This window comes from Schistocerca serialis, chromosome 1, assembly GCF_023864345.2.
Source record: "Schistocerca serialis cubense isolate TAMUIC-IGC-003099 chromosome 1, iqSchSeri2.2, whole genome shotgun sequence".
Lineage (NCBI taxonomy): Eukaryota > Metazoa > Arthropoda > Insecta > Orthoptera > Acrididae > Schistocerca > Schistocerca serialis.
In genome coordinates this window covers 1,261,735,745-1,261,758,271 of record NC_064638.1, presented here as the reverse complement: position 1 = coordinate 1,261,758,271, position 22,527 = coordinate 1,261,735,745, and the positions used below count along the sequence as shown (strand labels likewise).

At 44.0% G+C, this 22,527-nt stretch overlaps 1 protein-coding gene across 1 annotated transcript in view; it reads left to right on the top strand.

Moving 5' to 3' along the window:
* LOC126456813 (Down syndrome cell adhesion molecule-like protein Dscam2) overlaps positions 1-22,527 on the top strand; it is a 389,296-nt gene that overhangs the window by 52,797 nt on the left and 313,972 nt on the right. Inside the window, exon 4 of the mRNA XM_050092611.1 lies at positions 7,932-8,052. Within this exon, the coding sequence (XP_049948568.1) occupies positions 7,932-8,052 (121 nt within the window). The remainder of the gene's footprint in view (positions 1-7,931; positions 8,053-22,527) is intronic.

The following is a 22,527-nucleotide window of genomic DNA, read 5'->3' as shown; positions in this document are numbered from 1 at the left end:
TAGAACTACTTAAACCTAACTAAGGACATCACACACATCCATGCCCAAGGCAGGATTCGAACCTGCGACCGTAGCAGCCGCGCGGTTCCGGACTGAAGCGCCTAGAACCGCTCGTCCACACTAAAATAGATGTTGACTGTGCATATTGTATCACACATACAGTCCCTTTGACTGTTCAGAGATGTCACTAAACCCGCCCAAAGATGTAAGCAACCATGCATGAGCAGCGCCTGTTAGACGCACGAGGTCCGACAGACGATCATTTCCAGTCATTCCACGGGGAAGGACGTACACGGCTCGAGTTGTCTGTAGTTCATCCATACCTAGGCGGTCAATATCGCGGTTCGATCGCGTCCGCGTTGTTGCTTTGTGCCAGGAGGGGCTCTCAACAAGGGAAGTGTCCAGGCGTCTCGGAGTGAACCAAAGCGATGTTGTTCGGACAGCGAGGAGATACAGAGAGACAGCAACTATCGATGACATGCCTCACTCAGGCCGCCCAAGGGCTGTTACTGCAGTGCATAACCGCCAGCTGTGGATTATGGCTAGGAGGAACCCTGACAGCAATGCCACCATGTTCAATAATGCTCTTCGTGCAGCCACAGGACGTCGTGTTACGACTCATGCTGAGCGCAATAGGCTGCATGATGGGCAACTTCACTCCCGGCGTCCATGGCGACATCCATATCTGCAACCACGACACCATGTAGCGCGGTACACATGGGCTCAACAACGTGCCAAATGGCCCTCTCAGGATTGGTGTCACATTCTCTTCACCGATGACCTTTGCATATGCCTTCAACCGGACAATCGTCGGAGACGTGTCTGGAGGCAGCCCGTTGAGGCTGAACGCTTTAGACGCACTGTCCAGCGAGTGCAGCAAGGTGGGGATTCCCTACTGTTTTGGGTTGGCATTATTTGGGGCCGACGTACGCCGCTGGTGGCCATGGAAGGCGCCGTAACGGCTGTACGATATCTGAACGCCATCCCCCGACCGGTCAGTAACTGCAAAGAAACAATGGGTAACATGAGAAGTACTTCAGTTGATCGACGAAAGAAGGAAGTACAAAAACGTTCAGAGAAATTCAGGAATAGACCTACAGAAATACAAGTGACGTAGGAATGAAATAAACAGGAATTGCAGGGAAGGTAAGACGACTTGGCTACATCAGGAACATGAACACTGATTGTCGGAAGAACTGACACAGCGTATAGAAAAGTCAAAACAACCTTCAGTAATATTAAAAGCAAGGACGGTAACATTATGAGTGCAATGGCTATCCCAGTGTTAAATGCTGAGGAAAGATCGAATTGGTGGATAAATAGAGTACACTGTGGTCTCTATGAGGGGGAAGACTCGTCTATTGATGAGACAGAAAAAGAGGCAGGGGTCAACGAGGAAGAGATAAGGATTCTATTATAAGAGTCAGAATGTAAAAGTGGTTCGGACAACTTACGTTCAAATAAGGCAAAGGGGATAAATAACATTCCACATTAATTTCCGAAATCATTGGGGTAAGTGCCAGCCGAACGACTATTCAAGTTGTTGTGTAAAGTGTACGAGACTTTCGGAAAAACGTCATCCACACAATTCCAAAGAGAGCAAGATCTTTCAAATGCAGGAATTATCACACAGTCAGCTTAACAACTCATACATTCAAGTTGCTGGGAGGATAATGTGCAGAAGAATGGAAAAAAATTCAAGTTCTGTTAGGTGACTATCAACTTGGCTTTAGAAGAGGTAACGGAACCAGAGAGGCCTTTCTGACGTTGCGGTTCATAATGCAAGCAAGACTGAAGAAAAATCAAGGCAAGTTCATAAGATCTGTTGACGTGGAAATAGCTTGTGACAATATAAAATGTTGCAAGAATTCTGAGAAAAATAGGGATAAACTACAGATAGAGACGTATAATATACAGTATGTACAAGAACCAGAGGACAACAAGACTGGAAGATCAAGAACGGAGTGTTCGAATAAAAAAGAGTGTAACCCAGGGAGGTAGTCTTTGGACTCTGCTGTTCAATTTATTCATCGAAGAAGCAATGACGAAAACAAAAGAGTGGAATTAAAATTCAAGGTGAGAGGTTATCACCGATAAAGTTTGCTGATGAGATTGCTATGCTCAGTGACAATGTAGAGGAATTACAGGTTGTGTTGAATGGAATGAACTGGGAGTACAGAATATGGATTGAGAGTAAACCGAAGAAAGACGAAGGTAATGAGAAGTAGCAGAATGAGAACAGCGAGAACCTTATCATCAGAATTGGGAATCATGAAGTAAAGAAATTCTGCTAACTAGACAGGAAAATAACTCATGATGGATGAAGCAAGGAGGACATAAAAAGGAAAAAATGGTTCAAATGGCTCTGAGCACTATGGGACTTGACTTCTGAGGTCATCAGTCCCCTAGAACTTAGAGCGACTTAAACCTAACTAACCTAAGGACATCACACACATCCATGACCGAGGCAGGATTCGAACCTGCGACCGTAGCGGTCGCGCGGTTCCAGACTGTAGCGCCTAGAACCGCTCGGCCACCCCGGCCGGCCATAAAAAGGAAACTAGCATTGAGAAAGAGGGCATTTCTGCCCGAAAAAATGTATTCCTAATATTAAATATGAGCCTTAATATGAGGAAGAAATTTCTGAGAATGTGCATTTAGAGTACAGCATTGTCTGTTTGTGAAACATGGACAACGGAAAAACCGGAACAGAAGAGAATCGAAGCGTTTGAGATGTGGTACTACAGGAGAATGTTGAAAATTAGCTGGACTGATAAGGCAACAAACTAGCAGGTTGTCTGCAGAACCGGCGAGGAAAGAGTATATGGAAAACAATGAGAAGAAGGAGAGACAAGATGACAGGACTTCTATTAAGACATCATGGTACTAGAGAGAACTGTAGAGGGAAAAACCTGTAGAGAGAGACAGAAACTGGAATACATCCAGCAAAGAAATGAGAACCTAAATTGCAATTGGTACTCTGAGAAAGATGGCACATGAGAGGAATTAATGGCCTGCGGTCAGAAGGGTGATGACACGTAGAAGACACTTTATGGTGGTTACCGCACGGTCTCCAGAAAGGTCAATAGATTTTTTTTGAGGTGATTGACTACTTGCAATTGTTCTATCTCGTAATTGCAAGTATTTGTTATCTTATGTATACATCTAACTGGGCATTTGATGTTAAATGCATACTGTCTCTTGACACTTATCTATTCCACAGAATGGTGATTACACGAACATGCCACGTCTCTGAGACCAAAAAATAGCTGTGATGAGTAATTTCCTGAGTATCACAGAATGCTGAAGGGATTATTGGTCTGCATGATTTGTCTTCATAAGTGTCACTCGAGTATTTCATCAACTGCGATAATTACTATTTGGAACACGTTGTATCTGCTCGTGTTGGACGCATGAATCGAGTAATCGGAAATCCACGTTGCCGGAAGTGATGTTGTCAAAATTAAACTCCTCATATTGAGATTTATTGAATTTTTCCCAGTACCGAATGAACAAATTACAGACTCTACGACTATTCATTCATGCGGTGGTATAAGGGACACGACCACACAGTGGAAGTTAATTTGACATTTTTTCCGATATGAGGAAAAGTCTCCGATATTGGATTTTTTAATTAAACCTCGTAATTAAAGTTTCTAAGCTTAAATCCCTATCCACAGTTCCTTCTTTCGACGGCAGTGATATTTAATTTGCAACACGGGTGCGGCATTAGCTGATCAGATTCTCAAGCCAACCTCTGAGTCGCTCAGAGTACGCTGGACATGTGTCATCGCGTGAGATGTCAGTGCTGAAACACGGGCTACATATTTTGATGCCCAAAGACCCTGTAATTATTCGATGTTGTTTGTTAGTGACAAAGGTCAAAAGCAACCTAGACACTTTCGCATTTTACTGAAGATCAATGCGCCCGTTCGTGTTACCATCAAAAAATTAAGCATGAGCGAAGGACTGATTTCTTTTTTTAGTAATTTCTCATTCTATTTGCTTTCTTTTGTTCGATGTGTGATACAAAAATTACCTGTTGACTTCATACGTAGCATACTGATTGCATTTGAAAGACTGATAATAAGCATCTACATCTACATCCATACTCCGCAAGCCACCTGGCGGTGTGTGGCAGAGGGTACCTTGAGTACCTCTATAGGTTCTCCCTTCTATTCCAGTCTCGTATTGTTCGTGGAAAGAAAGATTGTCGGTATGCCTCTGCGTCGGCTCTAATCTCTCTGACTTTATCCTCATGGTCTCTTCGCAAGATATACGTAGGAGGCAGCAAAATACTGCTTGACTCCTCGGTGAAGGTACGTTCTCGAAACTTCAAGAAAAGCCCGTACCGAGCTACTGAGCGTCTTTCTTGCAGAGTCTTCCACTGGAGTTTATATGTCATCTCCGTAACGTTTTCGCGCTTATTAAATGATACTGTAACGAAGCGTGCTGCTCTCCTTTCGATCTTCTCTATCTCTTCTATCAACCCTATCTGGTACGGATCCCAACCCGTGAGCAGTGTTTAAGCAGTGGGCGAACAAGTGTACTGTAACCTACTTCCTTTGTTTTCGGATTGCATTTCCTTAGGATTCTTCCAATGAATCTCAGTCTGGCGTCTCCTTTACCGACGATTAATTTTATATGGTCATTCCATTTTAGATAACTCCTAATGCCTACGCCCAGATTATTTATGGAATTAACTGCTTCCAGTCACTGACATGCTATATTGTAGCGGAATGGTAAAGGATCTTTCTTACTACATATTCGCAGCACATTACACTTGTCTACATTGAGATTCAATTGCCATTTCCTCCACTATGCGTCAATTCGTTGCAGATCCTCCTCCATTTCAGTACAATTTTCCATTGTTACAACCTCTCGATATACTACAGCATCATCCGCAAAAAGCCTCAGTGAACTTCCGATGTTATCCACAAGATCATTTATATATATTGTGAATAGCAACGGTCCTACGACCCTCCCCTGCAGCACACCTGAAATCACTCCTACTTTGGAAGACTTTCTCCATTAAGAAAGACATTCTGCGTTCTGTTATCTAGGATCTCTTCAATCCAATCACAAAATTGGTCTGATAGTCCATATGCTCTTACTTTGTTCATTAAACGACTGTGGGGAACTGTATCAAACGCCTTGCGGAAGTCAAGAAACGCGGCATCTACCTGGGAACCCGTGTCTATGGCCCTTTGAGTCTGGGTTTCACACAATCGTCTTTTTCGAAACCCATGCTGATTCCTACAGAGTAGATTTCTAGTCTCCAGAAAAGTCATCATACTCGAACATAACACGTGTTCCGAAATTCTACAAATGATCGACGTTAGAGATATAGGTCAATAGTTCTGCACATCGGTTCCACGCCCCTTCTTGAAAACGGGAATGACCTGTGCCCTTTTTCAATCTTTTGGAAGACTACGCTCTTCTAAAGACCTACGGTACACCGCTGCAAGAGGGGTGGGGGGGGGGCAAAGTTCCTTCGCTCTTTTGAGCGATTTTAATTGTTTTTCTATCCCTCTGTCATCATTTCGATATCTACCATTTTGTCATCTGTGCGACAGTCTAGAGAAGGAACTACAGAGCAGTCTTCCTCTGTGAAACAGCTCTGGAAAAAGACATTTAGTATTTCGGCCTTTAGTCTGTCATCCTCTGTTTCAGTACCTTTTTATCACACAGTTTCTGGACATTTTGTTTTGGTCCACCTACCGCTTTGACAGAAGACCAAAATTTCTTAGGATTTTCTGCCAAGTCAGTACATAGAACTTTACTTTCGAATTCATGGAACACCTCTCACATAGCCCTCCTCACACTATATTTCGCTTCGTGTAATTTTTTGTTTGTCTGCAAGGCTTTGGCTATGTTTATGGTTCAATGGCTCTGAGCACTATGGGACTTAACAACTTGGGTCATCAGTCGCCTAGAACTTAGAACTACTTAAACCTAACTAACCTAAGAACATCACACACATCCATGCCCGATGCAGGATTCGAACCTGCGACCGTAGCGGTCACGCGGGTCCAGACTGAAGCGCCTAGAACCGCTCGGCTACGTTTATGTTTGCTGTGAAGTTCCCTTTGCTTCCGTAGCAGTTTTCTAAGTCGGTTTTTGAACCACGGAGGATCGTTTCCATCTCTTACGATTTTGGTTGGCACATACTTGTCTAATGCATATTGTACGATGGTTTTGAACTTTGTCCACTTATCCTCAACACTATCTGCATTTGAGATAAAACGTTTGGCTTATAACGTTTCAACAACTACTGCATGCAGTTAACCATCACCATGGCGACAACTTGCTGATTTGTGGTTGGTGCCTGCCAGAGTGACCGTGCGGTTCTAGGCGCTTCAGTCTGGAACCGCGAGACCGCTACGGTCGCAGGTTCGAATCCTGCCTAGGGCATGGATGTGTGTGATGTCCTTAGGTTAGTTAGGTTTAAGTAGTTCTAAGTTCTAGGGGACTGATGACCTCAGATATTAAGTCCCATAGTGCTCGGAGCCATTTGAACCATTTTTTTGTGGTTGGTGCCTTATATACACTATTACGTCACTATGTGTCGAGTTGAAGCACTTGTAGAAATGAATGTGATTGGCTTATAACATACATTTACGCAATATTTCAGTTAAATTTCGGTTGAAAAAGCTTACAGTTCTGACTGTATCGAGGTTTTGTTTTTAATGTTTTGTTGTATTTAATACTAGGTACACCAAATCGTATGCCCATGTCGATTTGTAAGTGCTATTTTTGCTAGTAACATTTTGTCTGCAGTCTCTACTTTTTTTATTTTCCCCGTTAAATCATAGATATTTTGGAGCTCCAACTCAATTTCCAAGGTCTACACTAACGTCTTTGGGTGTTCCATCAGCTTCAATTTACCATCTTCCTTTGGCCAAGAAATGTTCGTTTTCTGCATCGATGAAAACTTCTGCGTTTACACTAGCTTTTCAAGTAATTTAACATGTTTGACATTTTTGACTGCAGTACTTATTTCTCACACTTACTACTTTTATTACTATTTGTTTTGTTTCCATTAATATTGTTGTTTATTTATCAACATATTCCAATACAATTACTTTCCAGACTGGCAGCTACACAACATTTTACCGATAACCTAGTTAGCTGCTAAATCAAAGAAGTGACTTAAAATTATCCAACTAACTTCTTTCACTTGCTCTGACAACGTGTCACATAGTCTTACTAACCACCTTAAATAGACGGCCGCTGTAGCCGAGCAGTTCTAAGCGCTTCAGTCTGGAACCGCGCTGCTGCTAGGGCCCCAGGTTCGAATCCTGCCTCGGGCATGGATGGGTATGATCTCCTTAGGTTAGTTAGGTTGCCTTAAATATACGGCCGCTGTGGCTGAGCAGTTCTAGGCGCTTCAGTCCGGAACCGCGCTGCTGCTACGGCCCCAGGTTCGAATCCTGCCTCGCCGGCCGAAGTGGCCGTGCGGTTAAAGGCGCTGCAGTCTGGAACCGCAAGACCACTATGGTCGCAGGTTCGAATCCTGCCTCGGGCATGGATATTTGTGATGTCCTTAGGTTAGTTAGGTTTAACTAGTTCTAAGTTCTAGGGGACTAATGACCTCAGAAGTTGAGTCCCATAGTGCTCAGAGCCATTTGAACCATTTGAATCCTGCCTCGGGCATGGATGTGTGTGGTATCCTTAGGTTAGTTAGGTTTAAGTAGTTCTAAGTTCTAGGGGACTGACAACCTCAGTGCTTAGAACCATTTGAACCAGCTTAAATAATAGGTTTCACAGGTAGTTGACTCATCCACCTCAACACGCTTACACTTTTCACTTCATTTCCCACTTCATTCTTTGCCCACTACTATTTCGTAAGTGGAAATGATACGGTGTCCCTTTAACTCGCCAGTAATCACCATAACCGCTACTTACAATGCTATGTTCTTTTTTTTCAGAAGCGACTGGGGGCATGCCGCCGCGCTTGACGCAGCTGTCTGTGACGTCACTGACGGTGGATCAGGGACAGCACGTGACGCTGGGCTGCGCCGCCCAGGGACACCCGCCACCCACCTTCTCGTGAGTGTCCAGCACGACAACGCACTCCTGTCCCATTGAGCTCCTAACGCGTTCTGTGCAAGCCCGCTGGAAGGGTTGTCGAGGGATTAATAATACGATTCGTATTTCGATCCAGTGGCTACTTTGACGTGGCATAAATGCTTTGAGATAGACCACCACAATTGCTGAAATGGTTATGAGCTTGCGAGGTGCCGGGGTGGAGAAGAGTTTGTACCTCTTTAATTCTGACGAATTTTGCATAAGAACGAGACATGCATTCGACCCCCTCCTTATCTACCAGGTAATTACTTATGTGCACAACGGTAACGGAAGGAAATGATGGTGGACCTTGCTAGTTGGCAAAATATGGAGTGCACACTCACAATAATTTAATAAAAATCGTAATCTACTCAAAAAAGAGAACTTTACCATAATAAACAACAGGAAATGGGATTCTGCATATATCTACGAAATGATATCGGATTAAATATTACAATGAGATTTATTATACATCAGAACATAAATGCACATGATTGTCGACACAAACAGTATGTTAAAGGATAGGGTATACTGAACTATTATGAGAATAAGAGTTGGCTCGAGAACAACGGGCTCCTACTCTCTGTGATGCAATAGATTGACGATAATGACTGGAGGTCCTAATGAATCAAATATTAATCTTCTGACTATACAGCAGTATCGCAATTAGTAGTGAGAGCTCAAATAGGATCACATGGAGACACAAGCAAGGTGGACTTGTAGCAAAGCGAGCGCGCGTGCTGCTGAGGGATTGTCCGAAGAATTCTAAGTTCTTCCAAAAAAGAGCGACCATGTCGCAAGACTGTCCGACTCTGAGGAACATCAGATCCCTAATCTTCTCTGTGATGTGATGCAAGAGCGAAGCCAGCATTGCTCAACTCCCTACTCTCCTCGAAAACCGCGAATCAGCATTCAGTGCTGATTCCAAAATTACCCCCCCCCCCCCTCACTGTCTCGGAACATCATTTGCGCCAATAGCGACCGTTCCCTCCAATTTCAAGCAGGGCTTTATGACGTCAACTAGCCTCAGTTTAAGTTGACCAATCATGCCTCTGCTATTCAGCTGAGGGCACTGAACTTGCCGTTTAACCACCTACGATAACAACCTGCCTAGACCACCGGCCAGTCAGTCGCACCCAGCAGGGCACAGTCCACAATTATTCTCAGAATCATGAGGACAATGCAGTCAGTCCGTGCCAGGAATCTTCGTTCCGGACGCGCCGGAAAACACATAAACTGCGGCGACACTCAGACGTCTCGCAGGTCGTTTCGCCCTGCATACAATAGGCGAAACTCGACCGACGTCAGTCGTTCCGCCAGGCGCTTAAGCCTATTGTACGAACCTCTCAGAATTCAGGGAAGTGCAGCCCCAAACCGGAAGTGCCGTGTGCCGCGTCCTCAAATGCTTGTCTTGAACAGGCTACCCAGGGAAGGAGAACAACATGTTTAGGAATCAAGTGAAAAGTATTTTTTGGGCTCTCATTACCAATACTCCCATTACTATAACCTTATTCGGTCTGTTACTACCGTGCAATGTCATAGAACATTAATAAAATTAATGAAAATGAATGGAGACATGCAAAAGAGGGCATGGAACCTCTCAAGCTTGACTGGGAGTTGAGGAAGGCATTGAGAACTGAATGGGATTGGGTCATTGCCAATTTCGAAGATTGTGATACTTGGGAGGGGGGTGGAGATGTTTCCTGAAATTCGAAGATAATGTGACACTCGGGAATGCTTTCCCTGCACGGAATATTCAGAGAGTTTCTTCTGACGTCTCAGTATTCTGGGGGGAAAGGGGGGAGGGGGGGCGGCGGGCTGCAGTCCCAAGTACTCCTCCACAGTGGATTCGCACTACACACTAGGAATGTCCATGAGTGGAAAACAAGCCAAATATCCAACACCAATTTCAGTATGATTGTTGTGGGTGTGCGACTGCGTCATAATGTGACAAAACTACTAACTTTTCAGCAGCTACTGCAGTTAATCATCCCCATGGCGACAACCTGCTGATTTGTGGTTGGTGCCTTACATACACTACTGCGTTACTATCCGTCGAATTGAAAGCGACTTGGCGTTACATTTCTTTTAGACGTTAAAATTGTAGTTTTGCATTCTGGGTATGAATAGAACTTGAATTTAAAATCATAAATTACTGATATTTGTGATCAAAGTATTAGAAAATTAGCATACTGTACATAGTTCCCTCGAAATCATATGGAAAGATTCGCTAAGGAATTTCACAAATAGACAGGAAGTAGTCATTGTCTAGAAACATGTTGCAAGGATAATGTCTAGCGTACATCCGCAAACTTCACATTGGTAACTGTTTGAAAAAATCAGGCATACTACAACAGCCTAGCAATATATTTACTCTCGTATGAAGTTTGACATGCAAAATCGGACACAATATGGAAATAATAGTAGCAGTCGTAAACATAGCACTAGGAACAGAAATAGTATCCACTATCAACAGCTTAAGCTTACTCTTGAACAGTCGCATGCAGCCATAAAAATATCTGCACACACCCTTGTGAATGAAAGGTACTGACAGATTATGAAAGTTTTAAAACAAATTGATATAATTTCTGTTTCAAATGTCGTTTTCGTCCATAATTTAATTTCTGAATACCTATTACCTGCCGGCCGGTGTGGCCAAGCGGTTATAGGCGCTTCAGTCTGGAACCGCGCGACCACTACGGTCGCAGGTTCGAATCCTGCTTTGGGCATGGATGTGTGTGTGATGTCCTTAGGTTAGTTAGGTTTAAGTAGTTCTAAGTTCTAGGGGACTGATGACATCAGATGTTAAGTCCCTTAGTGCTCAGAGCCATTTTTTGTACCTAGTACTGTATGAGGTTGGGTTGCGTTCATATAATTTGTTGTAGATTAAGCTTTTTTTACAAAAAAAGACCAGTTTTATGAGCGGCCACCGTACGGCCACGTCTTCACAGAGAATATTTACTTTAGTTTGTAATCCTACCAATAAGTTCCACATCATAGCCAGTTGTCGACAATACGATGTACTGAAAATTCAAAACACTAAAGTAAACGAAGCTAAACATCGCCTAACTACAAGGAACTACAGTCTTATTATCCGGTATTGCCAGAAACTCGTAGCTGCACCAACATTACCACAAGCAGTTTTGATGCTTTCTGATGGTACAGTTGCCACCGTTTGACAACTGTAGCAACACTAACGCTCCAAGCGGTAAGAAATGACATAATCTCTGACGCAATGTACGCCGTAATAGTAATGTTTGTTTTTCATTCTTTTTCTGCTTCATTATTGAAATAGTTTTTTAGCTTTTGCCTCTCAATGGTTGAGCGAATGTTTGGAGAGATAATTGGTCATAAAATAAGCATGATTAAAACTGAAACTCGCGATTAAAAAGACGAAAGCTACAATGTACTTGACAATAGCTACTTCCGACCTTCACAATAATTGTAGTATACTCGGCGGATACCAGCTTCATCCTATCTCACTCTGGCTTCAGACTACTTAATGCCAAATTCCCACATATTCCCATTTTCCACATAAAGATTCAGTCCTTGTTAAATCCATGAAACCAACTTCCACACAGACCTCCTCTTCTAAGTTCCGCGCACCACCTTCGGACATCATACCTCCCTCGCTCACTTTAACACCACTTCCCGACCCAAACAATCTCAGCCTCCTCGCCGTTCACCCTCCCCACTCCCGCGTTAACGAAAATTGCCCCTGATATCACGGCAGCGAAGGTAGTCTCCACACTCAGTTCCCATCCTGCCTTAGAAATCTGAGGCTGGCCCCACCTTCCTTAGGTGTGTATTCACTGAGTCAGTCCCCAGCATCGTTCACCTCGAACAGAGGAAGCCCTGAGTTATAGTCACCATCCTAAAGTTGAACACTCCAAATCCCTCCCCCAGTGCTACCATTGCCAAAAGCGCCCGATTTATAATAGCCACATCGGTCCTCATCGACAAAATCCATCCACCAGCCCCACCGTAAAGCCTCTGATTTCCTCAAACAATGTCTCTCCTTCCATCTGCAACGATACCCGTCGGACCTAATCCGACAAATGAAAAGCCAAGCCTTCAACAGCCGCATCAGACTTAACCGTGCCTGCCCGACCTACTGATAATCCTATACATCCCAATACCTCCTACTACATCCGCATCTAAATCCATACTCCACAAACCGCCTAACGGTGTGTGGCGGAGGGTACTTTGAGTACCTCTATCGGTTCTCCATTCGACTCCAGTCTCTTATTGTTCGTGAAAAGAAAGATTGTCGGTATGCCTGTATGTGGGCTCTAATCTCTCTGATTTTATTCTCATGGTCTCTTCGCGAGATATACGTAGGAGGGAGCAACATACTGCTTGACTCCTCGGTGAAGGCAGGTTCTCGAAACTTCAACAAAAGCCCGTACCGAGCCACTGAGCGTCTCTCCTGCAGAGTCTTCCACTGGAGTTTATCTATCATCTCCGTAACGCTTTCGCGATTACTAAATGATCATGTAACGAAGAGCGCTGCTCTCCGTTGGATCTTCTCTATCTCTTCCATCAACCCTATCTGGTACGGATCCCACACTGGTGAGCAATATTCAAGCAGTGGGCGAACAACCGTACTGTAATCTACTTCCTTTATTTTCGGATTGCATTTCCTTAGAATCCTTCGAATGAATCTCAGTCTGGCATCTGCTTTACCGACGATTAATTTTATATGATCATTCCATTTTAGATCACTCCTAATGCCTACTCCCAGATAATTTATGGAATTAACTGCTTCCAGCTGCTGACCTGCTATATTGTAGCTTCTTTCTATGTATTCGCAGCACATTACACTTGTCTACATTCAGATTCAATTGCCATTCCCTGCACCATGCGTCAATTCGCTGCAGATCCTCCTGCATTTCAGTGCAATTTTCCATTGTTACAACCTCTCGATATACCACAGCGTCATCCGCAAAAAGCCTCAGTGAACTTCCGATGTTATCCACAAGGTCATTTATGTATACTGTGAATAGCAACGGTCCTACGACACCCCCCTGCGGCACACCTGAAATCACTCCCACTTCGGAAGACAAGCTGCGTTCTGTTATCTAGGAACTCTTCAATCCAATCACACAATTGGTCTGATAGTCCATATGCTCTTAATTTGTTCATTAAACGACTGTGGGGAACTGTTTCGAACGCCTTGCGGAAGTCAAGAAACACGGTATCTACCTGGGAACACGTGTCTATGGCCCTCTGAGTCTCGTAGACGAATAGCGCGAGGTGGGTTTCACACGATCATCTTTCTCGAGACCCATGCTGATTCCTACAGAGTAGATTTCTAGTCTCCAGAAAAGTCATTATACTCGAACACAATAAGTGTTCCAAAATTCTACAACTGACGTTAGAGATATAGGTCTATAGTTCTGCACATCTGTTCGACGTCCCTTCTTGAAAACGGGGATGACCTGTGCCCTTTTCCAATCCTTTGGAACGCTACGCTCTTCTAGAGACCTACGGTACACCGCTGCAAGAAGGGGGGCAAGTTCCTTCGCGTACTCTGTGTAAAATCGAACTGGTATCCCATCAGGTCCAGCGGCCTTTCCTCTTTTGAGCGATTTTAATTGTTTTTCTATCTCTCTGTTATATACTTCGATGTCTACCATTTTGTCATCTCTGCGACTATCTAGAGAAGGAACTGCAGTGATGTCTACCTCCGTGAAACAGCTTTGGAAAATGACTACCTACCACTGCCGAAGATATCATAATATCCCTCAGTACTGTCCTCCAAAACATCCACCCCTTCCAAAGACCGCATTTCCGCAAACAAATTTCCTTAGCCGTCTCCATATTCCGCCTCAATACCGAAGTCACTTAGTCCCGTAACCAAGTCCACTTCGTATTCACACCTCTCGTCACCCCCTTTGAAACCATTTTTCACCCGCATAACAGACCACCCGGCCTCTCATCATGGTACGACACTGTACAATATCCTGTACCAAAGTATCCGCTCCCTAACCACCAACAAACCCTTTTAACGCATGCCCTGCCCAACGCTACCTTCACACCTTCATCACAATGAAAAGTTCCTCCAGCCCCCTTTATATCATCCACCGTACAGATAATCCCTACCCTTGGCCAGATGCAGAGTTGCAATCAGCCACCACAAGAACATCCCTGTTCGGCCACTACTTTTATATAACACCCCCACCTAACACCTTACCTTTACGCTCTTTTTCAAAATCCCAACCGTTGCCTGTGCCACCATCTATATCCGACCTAATCAGTCCATCTTCAATTACTTTCTCACCCACATGGACTGTGCTCTTTCCAACCATGAACAATCCTGCCAGGGAACATCCACAACTGAGCATCATAATAGTTGTAAGCCTTTCTTATTTTTCAGTGCTTAAACCATGACCGGTTTTGGATTATTACATGCTTATCATCAAGTGTGATATTGAAAATAAACAAGACACCGAAGCTCATAATTTTTACGCGCAATGGTACGCACGAGGAAACAAAAAAGAAGTACCATACAACACTTTCAGAAAAAAGCTGTCGGCCTACATGCGGTACAACGTAAGTCAACGCCAAAGTGACACCAGACCACGCACGGACGGCTGCCTGGGTAGAGCAGTATGGCAATTGAATCTCAATGTAGCCTAGTGTAATGTGCTGCGAATACATAGAAAGAAAGATCCTTTATCATTTAGCTACAATATAGTAGATCAGCAACATTTGGGAGTAGGCATTAGGAGTGATTTAAAATGGAATGACCATATAAAATTAATCGTCGGTAAAGGAGATGCCAGACTGAGATTCATTGGAAGAATCCTAGGACAATGCAATCCGAAAACAAAGGAAATAGGTTACAGTACACTGCTTGAATACTGCTCACCGGTGTAGGATCCGCACCAGATAGGGTTGGTAGAAAAGATAGGAAAGATCCAACGGAGAGCAGCGCGCTTCGTTTCAGGATCATTTAGCAATCGCGAAAGCGTTACGGAGATGATAGATAAACTCCAGTGGAAAACTCTGCAGGAGAAACGCTCAGTAGCTCGGTACGGGCTTTTGTTGAAGTTTCGTGAACATACCTTCAAGCAGTATATTGCTCCACCATACGTATATCTCGCGAAGGGCCATGAGGATAAAATCAGAGAGATTACAGCCCACACACAGGCATACCGACAATCTTTCTTTCCATTAACAATACGAGACTGCAATAGAAGGGAGAACCGATAGAAGTACTCAAGGTACCCTCAGCCACACACCGTCAGGTGGCTTGTGGAATATGGATGTATATGTAGATGGAATGAATACCAGCACACTTTCATTTGGTGATGTGACCTCGAGCGCCATGAATAGTTATATCTTTAGCATTACGAATAAATTCATCTTTGACAACACCACGTACAAAAACATATGTGAAGTGTTTACAAACATGTATGTGCAAATGTGCCTCTTGAATGAAGTGACATGTGCGAAAACGACGTAGAAAAGAATGTTTCCTGGTGCTAAAACGTTATAAAGGCTTTTCATGGATGATGTGGTAAGATTTCACTGTTCATCTTTACCACTATTTCGCACATATTTTCCGCGTTTGACTTACGAAGTTCATAGTCTAACAATAAACCTTTTCGTGACAGGTAATATGCATTTCACCTCATTCAAGACAAGAAATAATGAATGTATTAAGAGAAATTACACCTCATGATGGACCGACAGGGTCCGAAATGCATCGTGTACTTAATAAAACACGAAAAGTTGTGTCTGAAGGCGTTTTTTAATACACGCCTCCGCGTATTGAATACAGTCACGTTTGAAGCTGCGAAATATGGATAAAATTAAAAAGTTATAACTATTAGTCATAGCAGCAGTGCTAAATTTTTTCGTTTTTAAATAAACATTTTAAAGAAAAGAGTAATTTTTATTCGTGAAATTTGCGTTGGATTGATATGTTGCGTTATTACAGAAAACGCGAAAGGCGATCACTGCTGTTTTAATAACAATGCCGACAGAAACGGGCAACAAACACATGGCATAGGAATTCCTAAGCCATTGCTGAGACAATAATGTCCTCCTTGCCGTGTGTCATGGCTGAGGTACACGTGTGCATATGCAGTGTGCAAGACTCGCCCCCACATAGTCTGACGGCCAGAGTGGCCGAGCGGTTCTAGGCGCTACAGTCTGCAACCACGCGACCGCTAAGGTCGCAGGTTCGAATCCTGCCTCGAGCATGGATATATGTGATGTCCTTAGGTTAGTTAGGTTTACGTACTTCTACGTTCTAGGCGACTAATGACCTTAGCAGTTAAGTCCCATACTGCTCAGAACCATTTGAACCATTTCGCACATATTTTCCTTGTTTGACTTAAGAAATTCATAACCTAACAGTAAACTTTTCGTGACGGGAATATGCATTTCACCTCATTCAGAGAAGAAAAGAAGCATGTATTAAGACAAGTTACACCTCATGATGGCCCCACAGAGTCCGAAATGCATCTTGTACTTAATAAAGTAGAAGTTGTGAGTGAAGGCGTTTTTTTTTTTTTTTAATTCATACCTCCAGTGTAATGGTTATTTCGGTTTTTTGTTCGGTTAGTAGTTAAAAGAATGAAGGAACGCCTGTTATAACCGAGGAAAATACCGGTTATCCAGAACTAAAATACCGGTATCGTTTTTAAAAGGTCGGTTTTTCCCGTCCCTACATTGGTGGCCATGTTCAAAAAATGGTTCAAATGGCTCTGAGCACTATGGGACTTAACATCTGAGGTCATCAGTCCTCTAGGCTTAGAACTACTTAAATCTAACTGACCTAACGACATCATACACATCTATGCCCGAGGCAGGATTCGAACCTGCGACCGTAGCAGCAGCGCGGTTCCGGACTAAAGCGCCTAGAACCGCTCGGCCACAGCAGCCGGCGGCCATGTTCAAAGCGCCTGTTGCGGTGCCCGTACGATTCTTCATCGAGGGCGCCGACTCCGGCAGCATCGATAACCTCGATAACCTACGATATCAGACATTTGTTTATTTTTAACAGACCATCGGAAGTTAATTCGTGTACAGCCTTCATATTAATTCACCAACTGATGAAATAACGTCAGTGCCATTCTCTGCCTCGTTCCCTGCGGCATACACACGCTTCCTCCGGCGGGCACCAAAAGCGGCCCTGCGCTGCGCAGGGCGAACACTGGACGCCGGCGGGACCACACCCACCCCCCTCCCCCTGACGCCACCGACGCGGCCGTCGACGCCGCGGCTTCCGGAGCGTGATGCACGGCGCGGCGCCCTTTTATCTGCCGGTCGGGGCGCCGCTTCCGTTCCGGTGGCGGTCGTTATTCCAGCGCCGCAATAAACCTGCGAAAAGCTAACCGCGGTTTTATTCTCACCCCACTCCCCCGTCCCCTAGCGCCTCTACTCTTTTTCGAGGCGCGGCCATAAAATACCAGCCGCCGAGCGGCTGAAAAGTGCTCCGAATTTACAAGAGGCAGCCCCCCTCACCCGGGCGTATTTTTTTTATTGTCTGCCCAGCCAGCGGCTGTGTGCGCCAATCGCTGTGGGATCGCCAGGGCAGACAATTCCCGACTAATCGCCGCCCTCTCTTAGTCCGTTGTCGACCCCTCGCTGCGACCTGTTCTCAACAAACAAGAGCCCAGTTTGTGGCGTCCGTAGATCACTGCAGACCTTCCCTTACGAGCTTCCCTGTCCTTTACGCTGTAGTTCTTATTTCAAGTAGAGTTTTTCCAAGTCATCAAATGCTATTGCTACCATACGATTTCTAGCATTTGTAGACTTAGAGAAAGCTTTTGACAATGTTGACTGGAATACTCTCTTTCAAATTCTGAAGATGTCAGGGGTAAAATACAGGGAGCGAAAGGCTATTTATAATTTGTACAGAAACCAGATGGCAGTTACAAGAGTCGAGGGACACGAAAGGGAAGCAGTGGTTGGTAAGGGAGTGAGACAGGGTTGTAGCCTCTCCCCGATGTTACTCAATCTGTATATTGAGCAAGCAGTAAAGGAAACGAAAGAAAAATTCGGAGTAGGTATTAAAATCCATGGAGAAGAAATAAATACTTTGAGGTTTGCCGATGACATTGTAATTCTGTCAGAGACGGCAAAGGACTTGGAAGAGCAGTTGAACGGAATGGACAGTGTCTTGAAAGGGGGGTATAAGATGAACATCAACAAAAGCAAAACGAGGATAATGGAATGTAGTCAAACTAAGTCGGGTGATGCTGCGGGAATTAGATTAGGAAATGAGACACTTAAAGTAGTAAAGGAGTTTTGCTATTTGGGGAGCAAAGTAACTGATGATGGTCGAAGTGGAGAAGATATAAAATGTGGACTGGCAATGGCAAGGAAAGCGTTTCTGAAGAAGAGAAATTTGTTAACATCGAGTATAGATTTAAGTGTCAGGAACTCGGTTCTGAAAGTATTTGTAGGGAGTGTAGCCATGTATGGAATGAAACATGGACGATAAATAGTTTAGACAAGAAGAGAAGAGAAGCTCTCGAAATATGGCGCTACAGAAGAATTCTGAAGATTAGATGGGTAGATCACATAACTAATGAGGAGGTATTGGATAGAATTGGGGAGAAGAGGAGTTTGTGGCACAATTTTACGAGAAGAAGGGACCGATTGGTAGGACACGTTAGGAGGCATCAAGGGATCACAAATTTAGCATTGGAGGGCAGCGTGAAGGGTAAAACTCGTAGAGGGAGACCAAGAGATGAATACACTAAGCAGATTCAGAAGGATGTAGGCTGCAGTAGGTACTGGGAGATGAAGAAACTTGCAGAGGATAGGGTAGCATGGAGAGCTGCATCAAACCAGTCTCGGGACTGAAGACCACAACAACAACAAGTAAATAGTAGCATCTGAGCCGTGCGTGGCTCGCGTTCCCTCCATCATGTATTTTACACCCTGTTTTTAACGTACGTCCACCTCACTACGTTAGTTTTAAATTACTACTGTCACTGAGTTGCTGCTTTGCCTGATCGAGAGCGGCTTTAGCAGCGCTTATCGATATATCATCCCCTCTCGTAGTATCTTTGCTCGACTGCTATTACTTTCCAGTCGTTGTCTGTCGTAAGCGATTTCGCGTCGGAGTTCGGCTTGCGAGTTCGGGCCTGCAAGTCATTTGGAACGTGTCTGGAGCGCAGTCCGGACCTGCCAGTCGGGGAGCTCCAGTGCGGCATTAGTGCAGTCTGGTTGGAGCATCTAACAACCCTACCACAACAAAGGTCAAAATTTAATAACGATTGTGGTGTTGCTCACGCTGCTAAATACTGCATTTTCGGGCAACAACAAAGTTATTATGTGGCAGGTGTCATTAGAGCACAGTTAATAAAGTTATTTCATGTAATAATGAATAAACTAGGCACTCATCTTTTCTTGTTTGCCACGCTGGTCTCGTTGTAAAATCATGGCTCAATCGTCGAAAATCTAGGTGGTTATGATTCCAAGCTCGGATGCAATTAGGCCTAGGTTTTATTCTGCTATATTCAAAAGTTTTATAGATGCGCTTCACAAACCATTCTTGAAGATTAAATCTTTCAAAGTTAGGACAATAGTGATGTAGAAAAAATAATCAGCATTCGGAATTTAAGTTACATTTCCTTTTAATTGCTTTTATTGCAATATCACGTAACACACAAAACATCACATCAGAATACAAAACATACTTGAAAACATCTTCCTCACAGTCACTGTTAAAGTTCGCATTTTATAAGCTGACTACAATATGCGTCTTTCCAACACGACGTCCAAGACTTGACTTTTTCAAGGTCCGACTCTAACTAACTAATAATCGCTTACGCGCCCAAAAATAAGAGTTACAAGTACGTCGAATATCATAGTGACAAAAGAAAGAATAATTTCATTGCAACATAAACATATCGATGTATCAAAGTACCTCTACATTAATGAAATCAAATCTGAATGTTGTCTCAAAAATATATTAACTACTTCACAGAAACACAGTAGAATAGTGCTGGTATCGAAAGGTTCAGTTGAGGTGCCGTAATGGTTGCGTAATTCAAGTACCATTACAAGCAGCAGTGAGATTTGCGTCGACATGGCCCACCCGACCATTGCCGCCTTGCATCACTTGAGCCGGGCCACGGTCTTGGTGGATTGTCGGTCGGTCTTCCTGCTGGACGACGTATTTTTGCTCGCCGATCGTTCATGAGTCGGCTGTGTGTGTGTGCATCGACTCCCGATTTGTCTTCGTGTGTGCTTAGTTACCGTCGGGTACCGTTCAAGTCTTCGCGCAAGTGTTTGTCAGGTTGTATGTGTAGTTCGCGTTGTTTCCTTTGACAAGCTATTTTAAATGTTGTCGGCGTACTGCCTCTGAGAGGTCGGTCGTCTCATCGGCCGACGTGCAACTGGTTCTCCGAGCGCTTCTGGGCCCCTTCAATTATCATCCTGTGGAACTTGGCTCGGTCCTTTCCTGGTGCAGGGATGTCGCTTAGCCAGTGGGCGGATTTCGTCTACATGGTGGGGTCCGAGCCAGTATTTCCGCCGTCGTGTGTCTGGAAGTGAGTGGGAGACGCACCAGCAGTGCAGTCGCGACGGAGCAGCAGTCGCGACGGACCAACAGGCAGTCCGTCGGTTGCTGCGGACGAGGGAAGTTATCTCCGCACGGTGCAGTCGGCTGGGTCCGCTGCCGGTCCGTGCAAAGTGTCGGAGCGTGTGTGGAGCTGTCCGATCCCTAAGAGCTTCGTGGTTCACCGACCCAGGACGTCGGAGTTGAGTAGTGGTTTCAGGTACCCAAGCCACGTCCATTCATGCTGTGTGGTTCGTTTCGGTGGTTCGCTGTTGGCGAGATTCTGTGTCTGAATTCTCATGTACCCATTGGTGGCAAGCAAGTCTTTCTTGTCGGTCGGTCCGTTTCTGTCCCCTGGTAGGGTTCCGATGGCTCGCCTAACCGAACAAGAGCAGACCGACCTCCCTGGAGGCATCTGAGTGCCACCGGTGTTTAATTATCCGTTGTCAGCTACTTTAAAATTAAGGCTTCTGGTTATGTTTTTAATTTTCTTAAAAATTTTGCAAAATTAATTTTTAAATTTATCTTTCGAGCTTAAACATTGCGGTCTTCTGCTTTTAAAATATTATGGTAATATTTTTAAAATTTTGGAACTTGATTGTGGCTTCAACCATTGGTATTACACCTTGCTTATGTATGTTCTATCTGCTTAACCTTAAGGCTTTCCACGTAGCCGTGACAGGTTTTTTTTATTTTAATGATTTGCCTCTTTAATTGCATTTTAATCTTGTTGGTTTTTAAGATTTCTTGTAGTTAAACATTCTGCCCCTCCGCCTTTAAAGGTCTATGGTAATATATTCTACAATTTTGAAATTTGATTGTGGTCCTCAGTCATCTCTATTGCACTTTGCATATTTTTTCTGTTTTTTTTTTTAAATTATTTTATTGCTATCTTAATTGGATTTTTATCTTGTTGACTTGTTAAGATTTCTTGTTTGGAGGCCTTCAGCCGTGAAAGAGTTGCATTCGGTAAAGCTTCGGCTATGTGCCGCTTTTGTTGTAAAGGTTATTAAATTACAATAAATGACAATTAGAAGGAGAAACTGACCTTTCCACAATCCTATTACCTGTTCTGCCCAGCGGGTTTATCGAGCGTATCAGCATCCATAAATGAAATGTGAATTGAGCAAAGTGAAACAATTCCATCGTTGGCTCCCCCCCCCCCTTCTCACTATATTCAGAATGCTTGTTTAGCGGTCGAAAATTTAGTTCTAACGAATCACAATTTATTTATTTGGGAATGAAGAAGTTCCATACAGGTGAAGAAGATTCACGTGTGTGTGGTCTTGGTCAAAATGTTGGCATATTTCCCTACGGCTAGAGACCACATAGCGTTTTGTCCATATTCCTCCAGAATTTCATGGTGAAGCTATGAACGATTTAGAGGTCTTGCCCACAGGGGTCGTACTGCTCCGCACACTTCAACTTTGGAGTATGTTTCCACTCGCCCTGCCACTTCAGTCATATACTGTGCTGCACCTGTTACCCACACCGCGGCAGGAGTGACTTCGCAATGGTCTTAGCGTGGCGCGACAAGTTTAAGTTCGTTGCTGAAGTTCCTACGTAAGTTTTTTGTTTCTTATTGCTCTTCCCTCTCTATTAATTAATACATTTATTTTTAACGTACTTCCATTTATTAGCTATCGTTGACATTATCTCGTTTTAATAGCAGCAACATTCAATAAAACTCTGTTTCACTCAAGATTCTCTCAACGTACGCTACCAGCACTCTTCTATACTCAGATCTCGGTTCGTACTGTGCGACACTTGGGGAACACTTGCTCTTGGATCGAAAACGCGATTTTTTGATTTGTCGACGGCTCAGTGCCCAATGAAATATCTGTTTCCCAAGAAACATGGCTCTGTGGTCGATAAGGTACCCTCATACCATTTCTCAATGTAGATTTCCCCTGTTTTGTGTTGTTTTC